Source organism: Salarias fasciatus, chromosome 10, assembly GCF_902148845.1.
Source record: "Salarias fasciatus chromosome 10, fSalaFa1.1, whole genome shotgun sequence".
NCBI lineage: Eukaryota > Metazoa > Chordata > Actinopteri > Blenniiformes > Blenniidae > Salarias > Salarias fasciatus.
The window spans coordinates 22,004,702-22,017,138 of NC_043754.1; the positions used below are offsets into that span (position 1 = coordinate 22,004,702).

At 45.5% G+C, this 12,437-nt stretch overlaps 1 protein-coding gene across 1 annotated transcript; it reads right to left on the bottom strand.

Moving 5' to 3' along the window:
• Nucleotides 1-1,070: 1,070 nt before the first annotated feature.
• On the bottom strand, nt 1,071-3,488 carry LOC115395779 (polyadenylate-binding protein 1-like). The gene is made up of 10 exons (XM_030101422.1): nt 3,266-3,488; nt 2,925-3,118; nt 2,715-2,833; nt 2,468-2,607; nt 2,285-2,379; nt 2,050-2,187; nt 1,794-1,889; nt 1,450-1,583; nt 1,280-1,394; nt 1,071-1,232 (listed from the first exon to the last, which is right to left on the bottom strand). The coding sequence occupies exons 1-10, from the start codon at nt 3,486-3,488 to the stop codon at nt 1,071-1,073; spliced, it is 1,416 nt and encodes a 471-aa protein (XP_029957282.1).
• Nucleotides 3,489-12,437: the final 8,949 nt, after the last annotated feature.

The following is a 12,437-nucleotide window of genomic DNA, read 5'->3' on the forward strand; positions in this document are numbered from 1 at the left end:
CAGTAAATCGAGAGCTTCACCTTTCGGCTCAGCTCCCTCTTCACCACAACGGACCGATGCAACGACTGCATCACGGCAGCCGCTGCACCGATCCGCCTGTCAATCTCACGCTCCATCCGTGCCCCACTCGTGAACAAGACCCCAGGATACTTAAACTCCTCCACTTGGGCCAGAGTCTCTCCACCGACCTGGAGAGGGCAAGCCACCTTCTTCCGGTTGAGAACCATTTCCTCAGATTTGGAGGTGCTGATCCTTATCCCTGTCGCTTCACACTTGGCTGCGAACCGCCCCAGTGCATGCTGTAGGTCCATGTTCGATGAAGCCAACAGGACAACATCATCTGCAAAAAGCAGAGATGAAATCCTGTGGTTCACGGACCGGACCCCCTCCAGCCCCTGGCTGCACCTAGAAATTCTGTCCATAAAGATTATGAACAGAACCGGTGACAAAGGGCAGCACTGCCGGAGTCCAACACGCACCGGGAACAGGTCCGACTTACTGCCGGCAATGCGGACCAGACTCCTACTCCGGTCATACAGAGACCGGACAGCCCTGAACAAGGGGCCCCGGACTCCGTATTCCCGGAGCACCCCCCATAAGACACCACGCGGTCAAACGCCTTCTCCAAGTCCACAAAACACATGTGGACTGGTTGGGCGAACTCCCACGAGCCTTCGAGCACCCTATGGAGGGTATAGAGCTGGTCCACTGTTCCACGACCAGGACGAAAACCGCAACCGAGGCTGAGGAGTGTGATCCCCCTATCGTTGGAGCACACCCTCCGGTCCCCCTGGTCTGCCAATCCAGACACACCGTGGATTGGGTGACAGCTGATGGCAGGGTGCCTGGAGACCCGATCCTCAGACACAGAGATGTAATGATGATATCACTTTTTTTCCTTCTTCAATGCTTAATTTGTCTTTTCTTTCCTTCCATCCTTCCCTCTGAGTTTGGAAAGTTGATATCAATCGTTTTTTTCCTGAGTTTTTGTTTCTTCAATGCTTCCTTCTACGCCCCCCCCCCCCCAATTCTTTCATTTAGTTATCTTTTTATAAATCTATTCCACCTTTTCACACATAGGGTCGATACTGGGGGTGCATGTGAAGATTTTGCTGGGACCACACATAGGGCTCATAATGGGGCAGTATGTTGGCCCCCCACTGAGGGTTTGAGGGGGTCCCCTCCTGAGGGAGCATGTGGGGCCCGTGATGGAAGTGTGCGTTCGGCTCCCACTGAGGGCACACGTAGGACTGAAATTGTGGAAGCAGGTAGGTCCCACACTGGGGGCATCTGAGGAGAAGCTGCTGCTGTTGGAGTGGGAGAGGCTGCTGTTGGAGTGGGAGAGGCTGCTGCTGGGGGTGTACCTGTGTCTCTCGCTGGGGTTGCATGTAGGCCTCATGTCGGGGTTGGACAAAGGGTTCGCGCTGAGGACGCGCGTCAGGACGAGACCGGGCCAGCACCACGTAGAGCGCCTGGGTGCCCAAGACGTGGCCGTTCATCCCAGTCATGGCCCGGCTGGCCTCCTCAGGGGACGAAAAGCAGACAAACCCAAATCCTTTGCAGCGTTCCCCCTCCGTCATCACCTGCGGAAGAGACACAAATTAAACTCATTCAGTACAGGTGTGAAAACATTGAATTAAACATGCTCTTTCTCAGAGTTCCTACTTATATCTTTAACTATACCTATACCTGTCACCTCAATTTACACAAGACTCATTGTGATATGACAGGAATTACCATAAGGAATAAGAAATCCATTAAAATTTGTAATTCACTGCTAGTTGACTGCTCACCTTGACACTTGTGATGGTTCCAAAGGGACTGAAAGCTCGGTGCAGACGCTCCTCATCCATGTCGGAGTCCAGGTTGTGGACGTACAGATTGACCCCCTAGTTTATTCAAGGACAAAGGAGAAGTTAGTGCCACCCCAAATAACAGTCTTTAAACAGTACAGCCTGGGCTCAAAGGTCCTTTGCCACTTTCATTTTGAGCATGACGGATCTGCTCCTCAAAAAGTGACTGGACGCTGGAGTTAAGTGACTTACTGACCTGATACCTGGATCCGCGATCCAAACTCTCAGGCTCAAACCTGCGCGTGAGCTCCGTCTGCCGCTCCGCCTTCCTTTGGGCACGAGACACGTACAACCGCCGGCCGTTCAACACTTTACCGTTCAAGTCGTCCACCGCCTGAGAGGAAATAAACATGGGTATTGTGATTTGAAGCAAGCAGAAATGCAGAGAATATGTGATCTACCCATCAGTCTTCCTCAGAAGTGGTTCTTACCTTCTTGGCGTTCTCGTGGTTCTCAAAGCGGGCGAATCCAAATCCTTTCGAATTTCCATTGTCGTCTGTCATCACACGAACGCTGGATGTGGGTCCTGTCCAAAAAAAAAAAAGCAGCTGGTCAACATCGGTTCACATCCTCAGCTGTGAATGCTGAGTGGACATTAAATCTGACTCTCTTACCATATTTGCTGAACAGCTCCGTCAGCCTGTTGTCATCCATGTCCTCGCCGAAGTTCTTTATATAAACGTTGGTGAACTCCTCTGCACTTTTGGCGAGCTCCGCCTCCCTGTCTTCAAACGATCGGAACGGCTCAATAGTTCTGTTGAAGAAAACATCATGAAACATTAAGTCAAATGTGTCAAAACCTGACTTCGGAACTTGCAGTAAGCAGGTTGGAAAAGTTTAAAGAACGGAAATCACACTTACACTATCTGGTCATTGAGCAGCATGCCATTCAGCCTCTCAGTGGCGCGCTCAGCCGCCTCCACGGTCTCAAAGTGCACGTATCCGTATCCCTTTGAGACGTTGTTGTCGTCACAAACCACCTGAAAAGAGGAAGAGTTATGAGTCAAACACATCCACAAGCATCATGAATTTTCCTAAAAAGTTTTAACACTGTTATGACCCCATACTCACTTTACAGGACAGCACAGTCCCGAAGACTGAAAACGTGTTCAGCAAGGACAGGCTGTCGATGGATTTGTCCAGGTTCTTAATCAGGATGTTCCCCGCTGCATTGGTTCTCTGGGAGGGGTCGCGTCGACACCACATGATCCGCACAGGCCGGCCGTTGACGACAGTGAAGGCCAGGTCATCCAGGGCTCGCTCAGCTACACGAAGACCACAAGAAAAGAAAAAAAACATAAGCGTATTCACAGGTTCGCCCCTCAAAATGCAGCATCAGACATGAATTGAAGAACATTAAGATAGACTGGAGGCACAGCGCCTCCTTCAGAGGTTGTTCAGACAAAACTCACCATCTTCACGTTTCGCGTAGTTGACGAAGCCATAGCCGAGGGAGCGGCGGGTGATCCGGTGTCTGCAAACCCTGACAGAGATGACCTGCCCCACCTGGCTGAACTTCTCATAAAGCATCACCTCTGTGGTGGTGGGAAGCAGGTCCCCCACATACAGAGAAGCTGATGGGTTGATGGGCGCAAACTGGTCCAGAATTGGCTTTGTCTTCCTGTAACCTGACATCTGTAAATGCAATGGTTCAGAAGGTCATTATTTTCATAAATGCCCAGTATCACATCAATGACAAATACTATTTCCAGTTTTAGTGGAGACTCTCACTTAAAAAACACATGTTCTTACATTTGTCGGTGAACAATGCTCTTGAGGTTTCCTCGTCTGGTCAAACATACTCAAATATCGTCTGTCAAAATGAAATCTGAAGAGATCTAGCAAACACAAGCTAACTCAGTGATGGATAACTTGGTGGGCGGGTGATTCTTCTCCAAAGCGCAAAGCTACGACTGATTCGGACGTCTGAATAGTTCAGAGTGGTGGACTGCAGGCTGAAGACACAGGCTGTCAACTCTGGTGATGACATCACAGCTTTGATTCAAAGTTGCCAGGCAACTCAGGCGACGATGTCATCAAATTCCCCCGGGGTAACTTGGACACACTGTTACTATGGAAACCAGGTTAGACATTACATGCAGTATTAATGCAGTACAGTTTTCTGGTCCCCACGCCACATTTCTGGCTCAATCTGAACATATTATACATCAAAATGTAGCTGGAGTCCTTGTGATAATGGCAGTGCTTTTATTTTTTCTGTATCTCAAATGTTTCTCTCGCCAGACGCGTTTGTTTGAGGAGACGGCAGAATTTCCTCCCATCCGCTCCAATGCATTCTGGAAAGAGATTTTCTAGCTGAAAACCAAAAGTTTACGCATTTTTACAAACTCATTCCTGCAACATGGATGATCCTACAGAAATAAAAATGTCAGTTTAATCCTATGAAATGCTTCTGATGCTCACAGTAAATAAAAATCGTTTTCATTTTCACCTCTCGGTTATCGACGCACGACATTTCTTCAACGATACAAACTGGATGAAAAAAAATGGATGTGTCACACTTCCTGCAGGTAGGTGGGGGCGTTTCTGCAAACGCACTGATGAGTGACGAGGCAGACCTTGTCATCAATCCGAGCAGAGATGGGGCGCCAGTCTTTGGAGGATCCATCCGTCCGTCCACCCGGTTCATATCCAGGACTAAACTATCGCTGTTGATTGGAAAATCGGTTCTCTTTCAGTCTGTGTGGTTTTTGAAGAAGTCGTCTGTGATAAAACTGAGATTTTCTTGAAGCCAGCTTGATTAAAACTGACAGAAAATATCGGGGACACGCCTTTTCTCTGTCGCGAATACGGACATACATCATCAAATTATCCCTACATATGTCACATCATCTTGTTCGGAAGGACCTTGTGACGCTCCACACGTGCTCGGTTTGTTGATGGGAGACAAAGTTTAGCCACACTCGCCACTTGCTTGGGGCGATTTTGACGCAGAGAACGTTTACGACAGTGAGCTTTCACAGGGGACCAGTAGGGGGAGCGCAAGAGCAAAAGTTGCATGGTTTTGCTTTCAAAATAACTGTAATAAACAGGTATACAAGGTGATGAGAATGTGTGTTTACCCGACTGTTAGATGAGGTAGTTGTGCTGTGAGGAAGAGGATCCTGGCTCCAGGGTGGGAGTGGGCAGCCTTCATCTCTCCTCCTCAGTTCAGGTTGGTCCTGGCATCGTGCAGGCCCTTCAGGAACGCCAAATAAAAAAAACACAAGCAGCCCATCAGCAGATGACATGCTGCAGTCTCATCTTGTTCAAGAAATATGTTGCCAATAAAAGGAACATTACTGTACTGACATGTTTTCATGTTCATAGTTCTTGAAACCAGCAGGCTTACCAGATCAGTGTGAGCTGTGGGCTTGCTTCTGACTGGAGAGGAGATCCACGTCAGGTTCCATTCCAGTTTCAGAAAGTCTCAGAGACTGACGCAGGTGTCGATCTGACTGATGACACATCCTGGGTTTGAAGGGTTGTTCGAAACAGAACATTCTCCTGCTCCTCAAAGCTGCATCCAAGCCATCAATGGGGTCTGGGCCTAACAGAACTGCAGCTGAAGAGAGGAGACAGAATGACAATGGAAGAGATTACTTTTTTTTAAGTCAGGAGTGAATTAAGCAATCACATTTGCACATACAGCAATTAAATTACCGCTACCTTCCTGAATGCAGGCTGTGTTACTCAACCATGCATTTCTTTCATGAACATTATCGCATGACAATTCGGTATTGGTGGTGGACAACCATAGACTTATATGAAATAGACATACTAGCCGCATTTCAGCTGTGCAGCTAGGGCCGGTGTAAACAATAGACATATGTACTGATGAACAGACAGGGCAGGATCATTTCGATGTTTAAAAATACCAACAACATTTTGATATGATTCAGTGAAAGGTTGGAATATGCAGAGCACACCAAAGAACATTTTCATCCACAGTGAAAAATTCCACGTGAGCAAAGGAAACTCAGTGAGGAGCCCACGGATAAAACCACTGACACGCCTGCTGTGGAGACCACACCCCCACTAGGAGAACCTCCGAGGATGCATTGTACATAAAGTTGAAAAATTGAAACTAATAAGTTTCAACACTTTATATTTTCAGGCAAGTCTTAGGTTGAATGCAATCCTCTTGTCTGCAGCTACAAACACTCAATATTAAACCTATCAAATATTTAATACTTGCGTCTTTGTTCTGTTCTTTCTTTCAAGACAACACTGATTGTAACATTTTTGTTAAGTTTAAACCAACAACTTTTGGCTGAGAATTTGTCAGACATTCATGATGCTCTCGTTTCAGTGTCTGTCTGCATTTTTATGGAATTTCTTTCCAACATAACTTGGGAACAGACGCAATTTGAACTACCCCCCCCCCCCCCCCCCCCCCCCCCCCAGTCATTTCTCTTCGTGTTTTCACTGAAGGAGACACGTCTCGCTCTGAAGAATCACTGTTACTCTCTTTTTCCACCACTGACTGTGTGAATGTGTCTCTTTTTTTTAACGGCAATCCATGTCTTTGCACGAGCCTGCAGATAAAGGATGGCCAGACCCGCCACGGCCAAAGCGTGGCCCATGAACATTTCCATTTTCCTTGTGCCTGCAGCTATTGGGCCTCTTCAGATGCTATTTCCATGGACACACTTATTTAAATTGCTTTCTTGAGAGTCAAGTCAGTTTCTGTCAGTCATTTCTTTTGAGCTGCTTCATTTTTCAGTCCACATACAAGCCTGTCCCTTTGTGCATCACTTCATGTATCCTCAAACCCACCATTGCTCTATACTTTCATCAAAGTGTAACAGAGTGGTGTGTGAGGTCAATTTGGATGATATCTCCTCAGCTTCCCCAGTCACACAGAAGGACACAGGTTCACTGGCTGACAAAAGGAGTACAGTGGTTCCTTTTTGAAAATAATTTATTCTTTTAAATTCGGTTAAATTATCTTTACACAACAAAAAAAGAACTTAATTTACAGACGAGCGCCTCATTCCAGTGAAAAGTCCCGTGCGCGGTTGGGCTGGCCCACACCAACACGCCACTGTACTGAGGACATGACGCAGGATCAACATTTAACATGACAGCAGCTCAGGATGAAACAAAAGACAAAAAGAAAGAAACACAAAGAACAAAGACAGCCGTGGTGTGTCTGCGCTGGAAACGGGGCTCGAACAGGGCAGAACCTGATAGGAAGAGGATTTGTTACAGCCTGCACACCTGTTGATTACCAGAAAGTTTAACAATAACATACCGTTTCCGACTTCCGTTAGCGGGGCAAATGCTCAGACCAGCACCGGACCATCGGGACCCACGCGCCCGATCTACAGCTGCTGCGGCATGCGCTTGACGCGCTCCCCCCGGAGCCATCGCGACACTGCAAGGCGTAACTTTCGTCAAAACCAATACCATATATTTCATGAGGGGAATTAGCCTTTACCTGTGCGCACGAACCACGGCTACCAGCCAGCACCAACCCGGAAGTGCAAGAACCAGAGGGCGGCTCAGACGTGGGAGGGGTTTTTATAGCGCCCCCAGCCAATAGGCTGAGACCAACCACAAACACACCCATCCTGCCACAAAAGGGATCAATCGAGCCAATAACTCGAGCCATTCTGTGTCACAGCTGTTGATTGTGGCACTACTTGGTTGCATATGATTCCCACAATTTACTCACAGTGTTCGTTGTTGCTGGTGCACCGTTGCCGGTGTTGCCGGTCCACTCCCCCTCTCCTCCTCCTCCTCTCCTCCTTTTTCTGGGAAGAATCCATCACCCGTGCCTCAGTCCATGGTAGCATCCGCGTTAGCTGAAGGGTAACAGTCACAAAGTCCTTCACACTTGGCCAATAATGCCTTGGGTGTAAAGGGTCTTTATTGAAATCTGTGCTGTTAGACGAGTTACATATTGATCTATTTTAACTTAGGGCCAATCCCAATTCTACCCCTTACCCCTACCCCTTACCCCTACCCCTATGATATGCGCGTTCACGAGGCTTAAGGGCTATCCCAATTCTCCTTTTTGAATAGGGGTAGGGGTAAGGGGAAGGGCTATTTCACCCCTTTCAGCGAAGTCTGCATCGATGCTCCCTATTCTCTATAGGGGTAGGCGGAGTTTCACATTGGCCAGAAAAAAACAACATGGCGCCCACCACGGAGTCGCACAAATGTAAGATTGCTTTCTGTACACTATTTAAAAAGCTATAAAAAAGTGTATTTGCTTCACTGAATTTATAGATAAACTAGCGTGACAGTGTCCCAGTCATGGATTAACGTTTAGCGCTGCGCAGCACCGTTTCCAATCGTGAATTTGTAACTTATGAAGAGCACTAATCACTGAATTAACGTCATCCTTTATCATGTTTTTAACGTAATATGTTAGACACAGGGACCCCCGATGAAACCCGACTGCTGATTCAGTTTAGAGCCGGGTTCCTCAATTAGCGGACCGCGGTCCACGACCGGACCGCGGCACACCTCGCTGCGGCCCCAGGGCAAATGTATGAAAAAAAAAAAAGAAAAAAAATCTTTCTTTAAACGCTCCATGTTCCGTGTGAGCACCGTTCTGCACCGCGCCGCTCTGTGCGTGTCCAGCGCACTCCGTCGCACCGCACTGCTCGGCAGTCCTCGGTATCGCCCCCCCCCCCCCCCCCCCCCCCCCCCCACAGGGCGCTGAAGTCCGGACCCATGCTTGTATATAAAAAGCAAATGTGGACCTTCAACATTTGTATTTCAGGACCCCTGGTTTAGGGGTTAAAAAGGAAGAAAAGTTTTTGAAATCAAAATACAGCGCCAAAACACATTGGGAGTAAATTATATTATTCGTCTAAGCTATAATATGTCAGTAATAAAACGTGTTTATATAAATATATCTGTATTACTTTAGGAAATTCATAAAAGAAAATGGCTTGGAAGGGGAAGTTACAGCCCAGCAAGCTTCAAAAAAGTGGGAGAACCTCAAAAAGAAATATAAGGTAAATAATAATACCATTTTTAAAAAAATAAAAGTAATTTCTAATGTAATTTCTATCATTTCTAATATCCATAATTTTTTGTTGTTATAGGAGTGCGGCGGGGCTTAAAGGGCCAAGGGGTATCCCAATTCATAGTGCTGCAAAGATAGCCCTCGCCCTCAGCCCTATTCTAAAAGGGGTAGGAGAGTGATAGGGGTAGGGCCAAGGGCTGAGGGGTAGGGGTAAGGGGTAGAATTGGGATTGGCCCTTAAGGTATGAGTAGCGAGTCACGAACCCTTTTTCATCTGTTGACTAACTTGTAACACCACTTCAAGTGTTTCCTCAGCTCACAGCAGCAGTGAAGCTAAACTTGTTTAAAACCTAATCTGAAAGTATTCAAAGAAAGTGGTTCGTTGTGTTTACTTGTTCTGACAAAAATTAATGTTACTTATGATTGTCTCACTGTTTATCTTCTTTCTAAACCACAAAACTCCACATTTGACCTTTTTAAAGCTTTTTTTTCCAGCATTAAACAGTGGACTGTCTCTGAATTATATCACTGCATGCAAACATATGATTGTTAACAATAAACTCATCGATTCAGATCATTTTAGTTTAACTAGTTTAGTTTGAAAATTATTTTTGCCACGGACAGTGATTATCCATTTTCTAAGCATGTCATTAATGAGACTCAAGTTGAATATCACGACTTTGACCTTTTAAATACAGTGCTGAATACATAAATTTTGTTCATACACACGTCGCTGATGTGCTTAAAATCTCACCCATGGCGTTGACGGCCTGAAACATCTGGTGCTGCTGTGCTCCCGGTCGACGGTCATGAAGTTCAGCTTCCAGTCATTCTGAGTGGTGAATAGCTGTAAGAGTGACAATTAAAGATTTTCATTTAATTGCGATCCATTAAATTTTCCCAATTCCCTGGTCAGAAGAAAGGATCTTGTTTGTGGTCCGGGGCACGATCATTTTCTGAGGGAACCAAACGATGGACAGCAGAGCACACACAAACACAATGTTATGATTAATTCAGCACGATGACCGATGTAAAGCATGGCTAGGGGTTTCGGTGTTGGGCGGGAGATTCCAGCCAGAGAATCCTTTCATCGGCATTAATGTCCTTATATGGGTATAGTGACATGTGTGTGTATGTGTGTTTGGTTGAAAGAGAGAAAAATAGACATAATACAGTCTTATAAACAATAATCAAGTAATAAACAGTTATAAACACAAAAAGTAACAATAAATAAAGTGATAAACTACCGTATTGACCTGAATATAGTACGACTCTGATTATGAGATGACCCCTATTTTTCAAATATCATTTTGTGAAAATAAAAATATGTTGACAACAATAAGGTTACTCATAAAATAACTTTTTTTTGGTACAATTATTCTAAACTCAAAAACTCACAACAGAGATAACATTTCACGTGATTTAAGATAAAATATATATTATTCTAGTATTAAATAAAAATTGTTTCTTTCTCAAAATAAGCAACAATTAAGTAGCCTCAAAGGTTGAATAACTGCAATAATGATGTAAATAACTTTATAACCATCAAATCCAAGTTCAATTCAACTTCATGAACATTAATAATTTTGGCCTCTGTGAATGTTGGATTCAGTTTATCATGTAGGTAACAGTTCTTCAGAAAGAAAGCATGAGATTTCAGCAGGTCTGAGTGTTTATTACTTTCTCCTGAAGGCACTGTGAAACTGAAACAAGATAGTATTTAAAATCAAAGCTGCTTGCTCAATGCTTACTATTAATGGAAACCCTATTATCATGCTAACGGAATTGGCATCTGCGTTGAAACTTCAAAAAAAAAAAAAACGGACAAACTCACAAGAATCAATTTCACCTCTATCCTGAATATCAACTAAGTATATTCGAGTACTTACAAGCAGATATTTTCGATGCGGTGTTTGAAATGAACCTTAAACAAACACCAGCCACCTCAGCCTTCTTCTCACACTGCTGTCGCTTACACTCTGTCCAGCTCACTAGCTCCCCCTAACGGGGCGGCTGAGCCACTGCATGCAAGCAGAGGTAGTACAGGTCACCGGGACTTTGGCTCGTCCTCTATTACAGCACGACCCCATTTTAGTATAAACCCGCCAATAATCGGCTCTTTTGGGCAGTGGCAAAGGATTTAAATGGCATTTCGATCCGGGACGACTGACCCTGCAAGTGACCCGGGTTTCAATCAGCTCGCTTCAGTGGGAAAGGCAGACCTGGGTCGACGCGGTAATTTACGTGATGACGTCGACATAGCGTGCCTTTGTTAGCACGCTTGTTGTTTTTGGACACAGCGTGAGATATCCTTCTTCAAGATGGACCCAGCATTGGCAAGATAGCGAGATCAGAGAGCTTCTCTTGATCTGAGGGGAAGAGGAGATTCGTCAACGGGACTGTGCGCTTCTCCATTGTTTACATCGCTGTGCACTGTCGCGCTGATGATGATGTCATCAACGTGGGACATCATATAAAGCTTTGTAGATATATGAAGGTGCGTTCACGATGGCAAAGCCAGAGGTAGACGGAGCGAGACAAAACAGACGGCGCAGCCGTGGGGCGGAGTTATAAGTCTTCCTCCAACTCTGACAACCCTATGTTCTCCATGTTGGTGTTTCTCATGACTCCCACAGTGGGGGGTGTTTACAGGCCCGGCGTCCGGGGTGTCAATTAGGGGGGCAATGCCCCCCCACCTGTGCCTCCTTGCCCCCCCTGGCTGTCAGAGGGGTATTTTTTTTCTTATTAAAAGCAAAAGAATTCATAATTTCTTTCGTGTGTCACATTATGTTAATTCATATTCAGTTAACTAAAATAAATAAAATTTAAAAAAACAAAATAATTTTAAGTTACGTTTCGGCTTCTTTCATGTGACGCGTGCTGCTGCTGCGGACCAGGCGTCAAGGGGGGGAAGATTGCCTCACCCCCTCAGTCAAAAAAAAAAAAAAAAAAAAACGGAAGTTTTCAGTCTATTATGTGCTTAAAAAACAACTGCAAACTCTGCTGGCTTGGTCAAATCAATATGAAGTGTTGTGCTATTCAAACTTCCAAAAGAAAAAGAGGAGACTGCAGCTCTACTAAAGGTGAGAGCTGGCTATTTTTTATCATTTGTTTTTTTTTTTTTTTACTATTTGTGCTTTTTAGCAATGTGATTAATGATCATATGTTGTTGGACATGGTAGAACAGCACCTCTGATCTGTGGATTCTGTTTTTGTGTTGCTCCTCACCACCGGGACTGGGTGTTTATTCATGCAAATAAAGCGTGTTGTCATCAAACTGATGACGAGTGGGCTCGGGTCCAATCCCCTGCCTGTATGAAACAGAGAGGTGGGCCAGGTAGCCGCGGTGAGTTGCTCTGGAGCAGCTCACAGCGGCTACCTCTGTGACCGATCACGCGAGTTTTCGATGCCCTACGTATCAGTGACGCCGGGCCAAATCTGGGCGGGGCGGCTCAACGTCTTAAAGGTCTGCCTCTGACTTACTCATGTCGAACGCACCTTGAATTTTACTTAAGATTTACACAGTTAAAAAAATGTGTACACGAGCAAAAATGTAACTGGGGATATTCGTTTTAATAATTCTTCCTAAGAATATTGCAA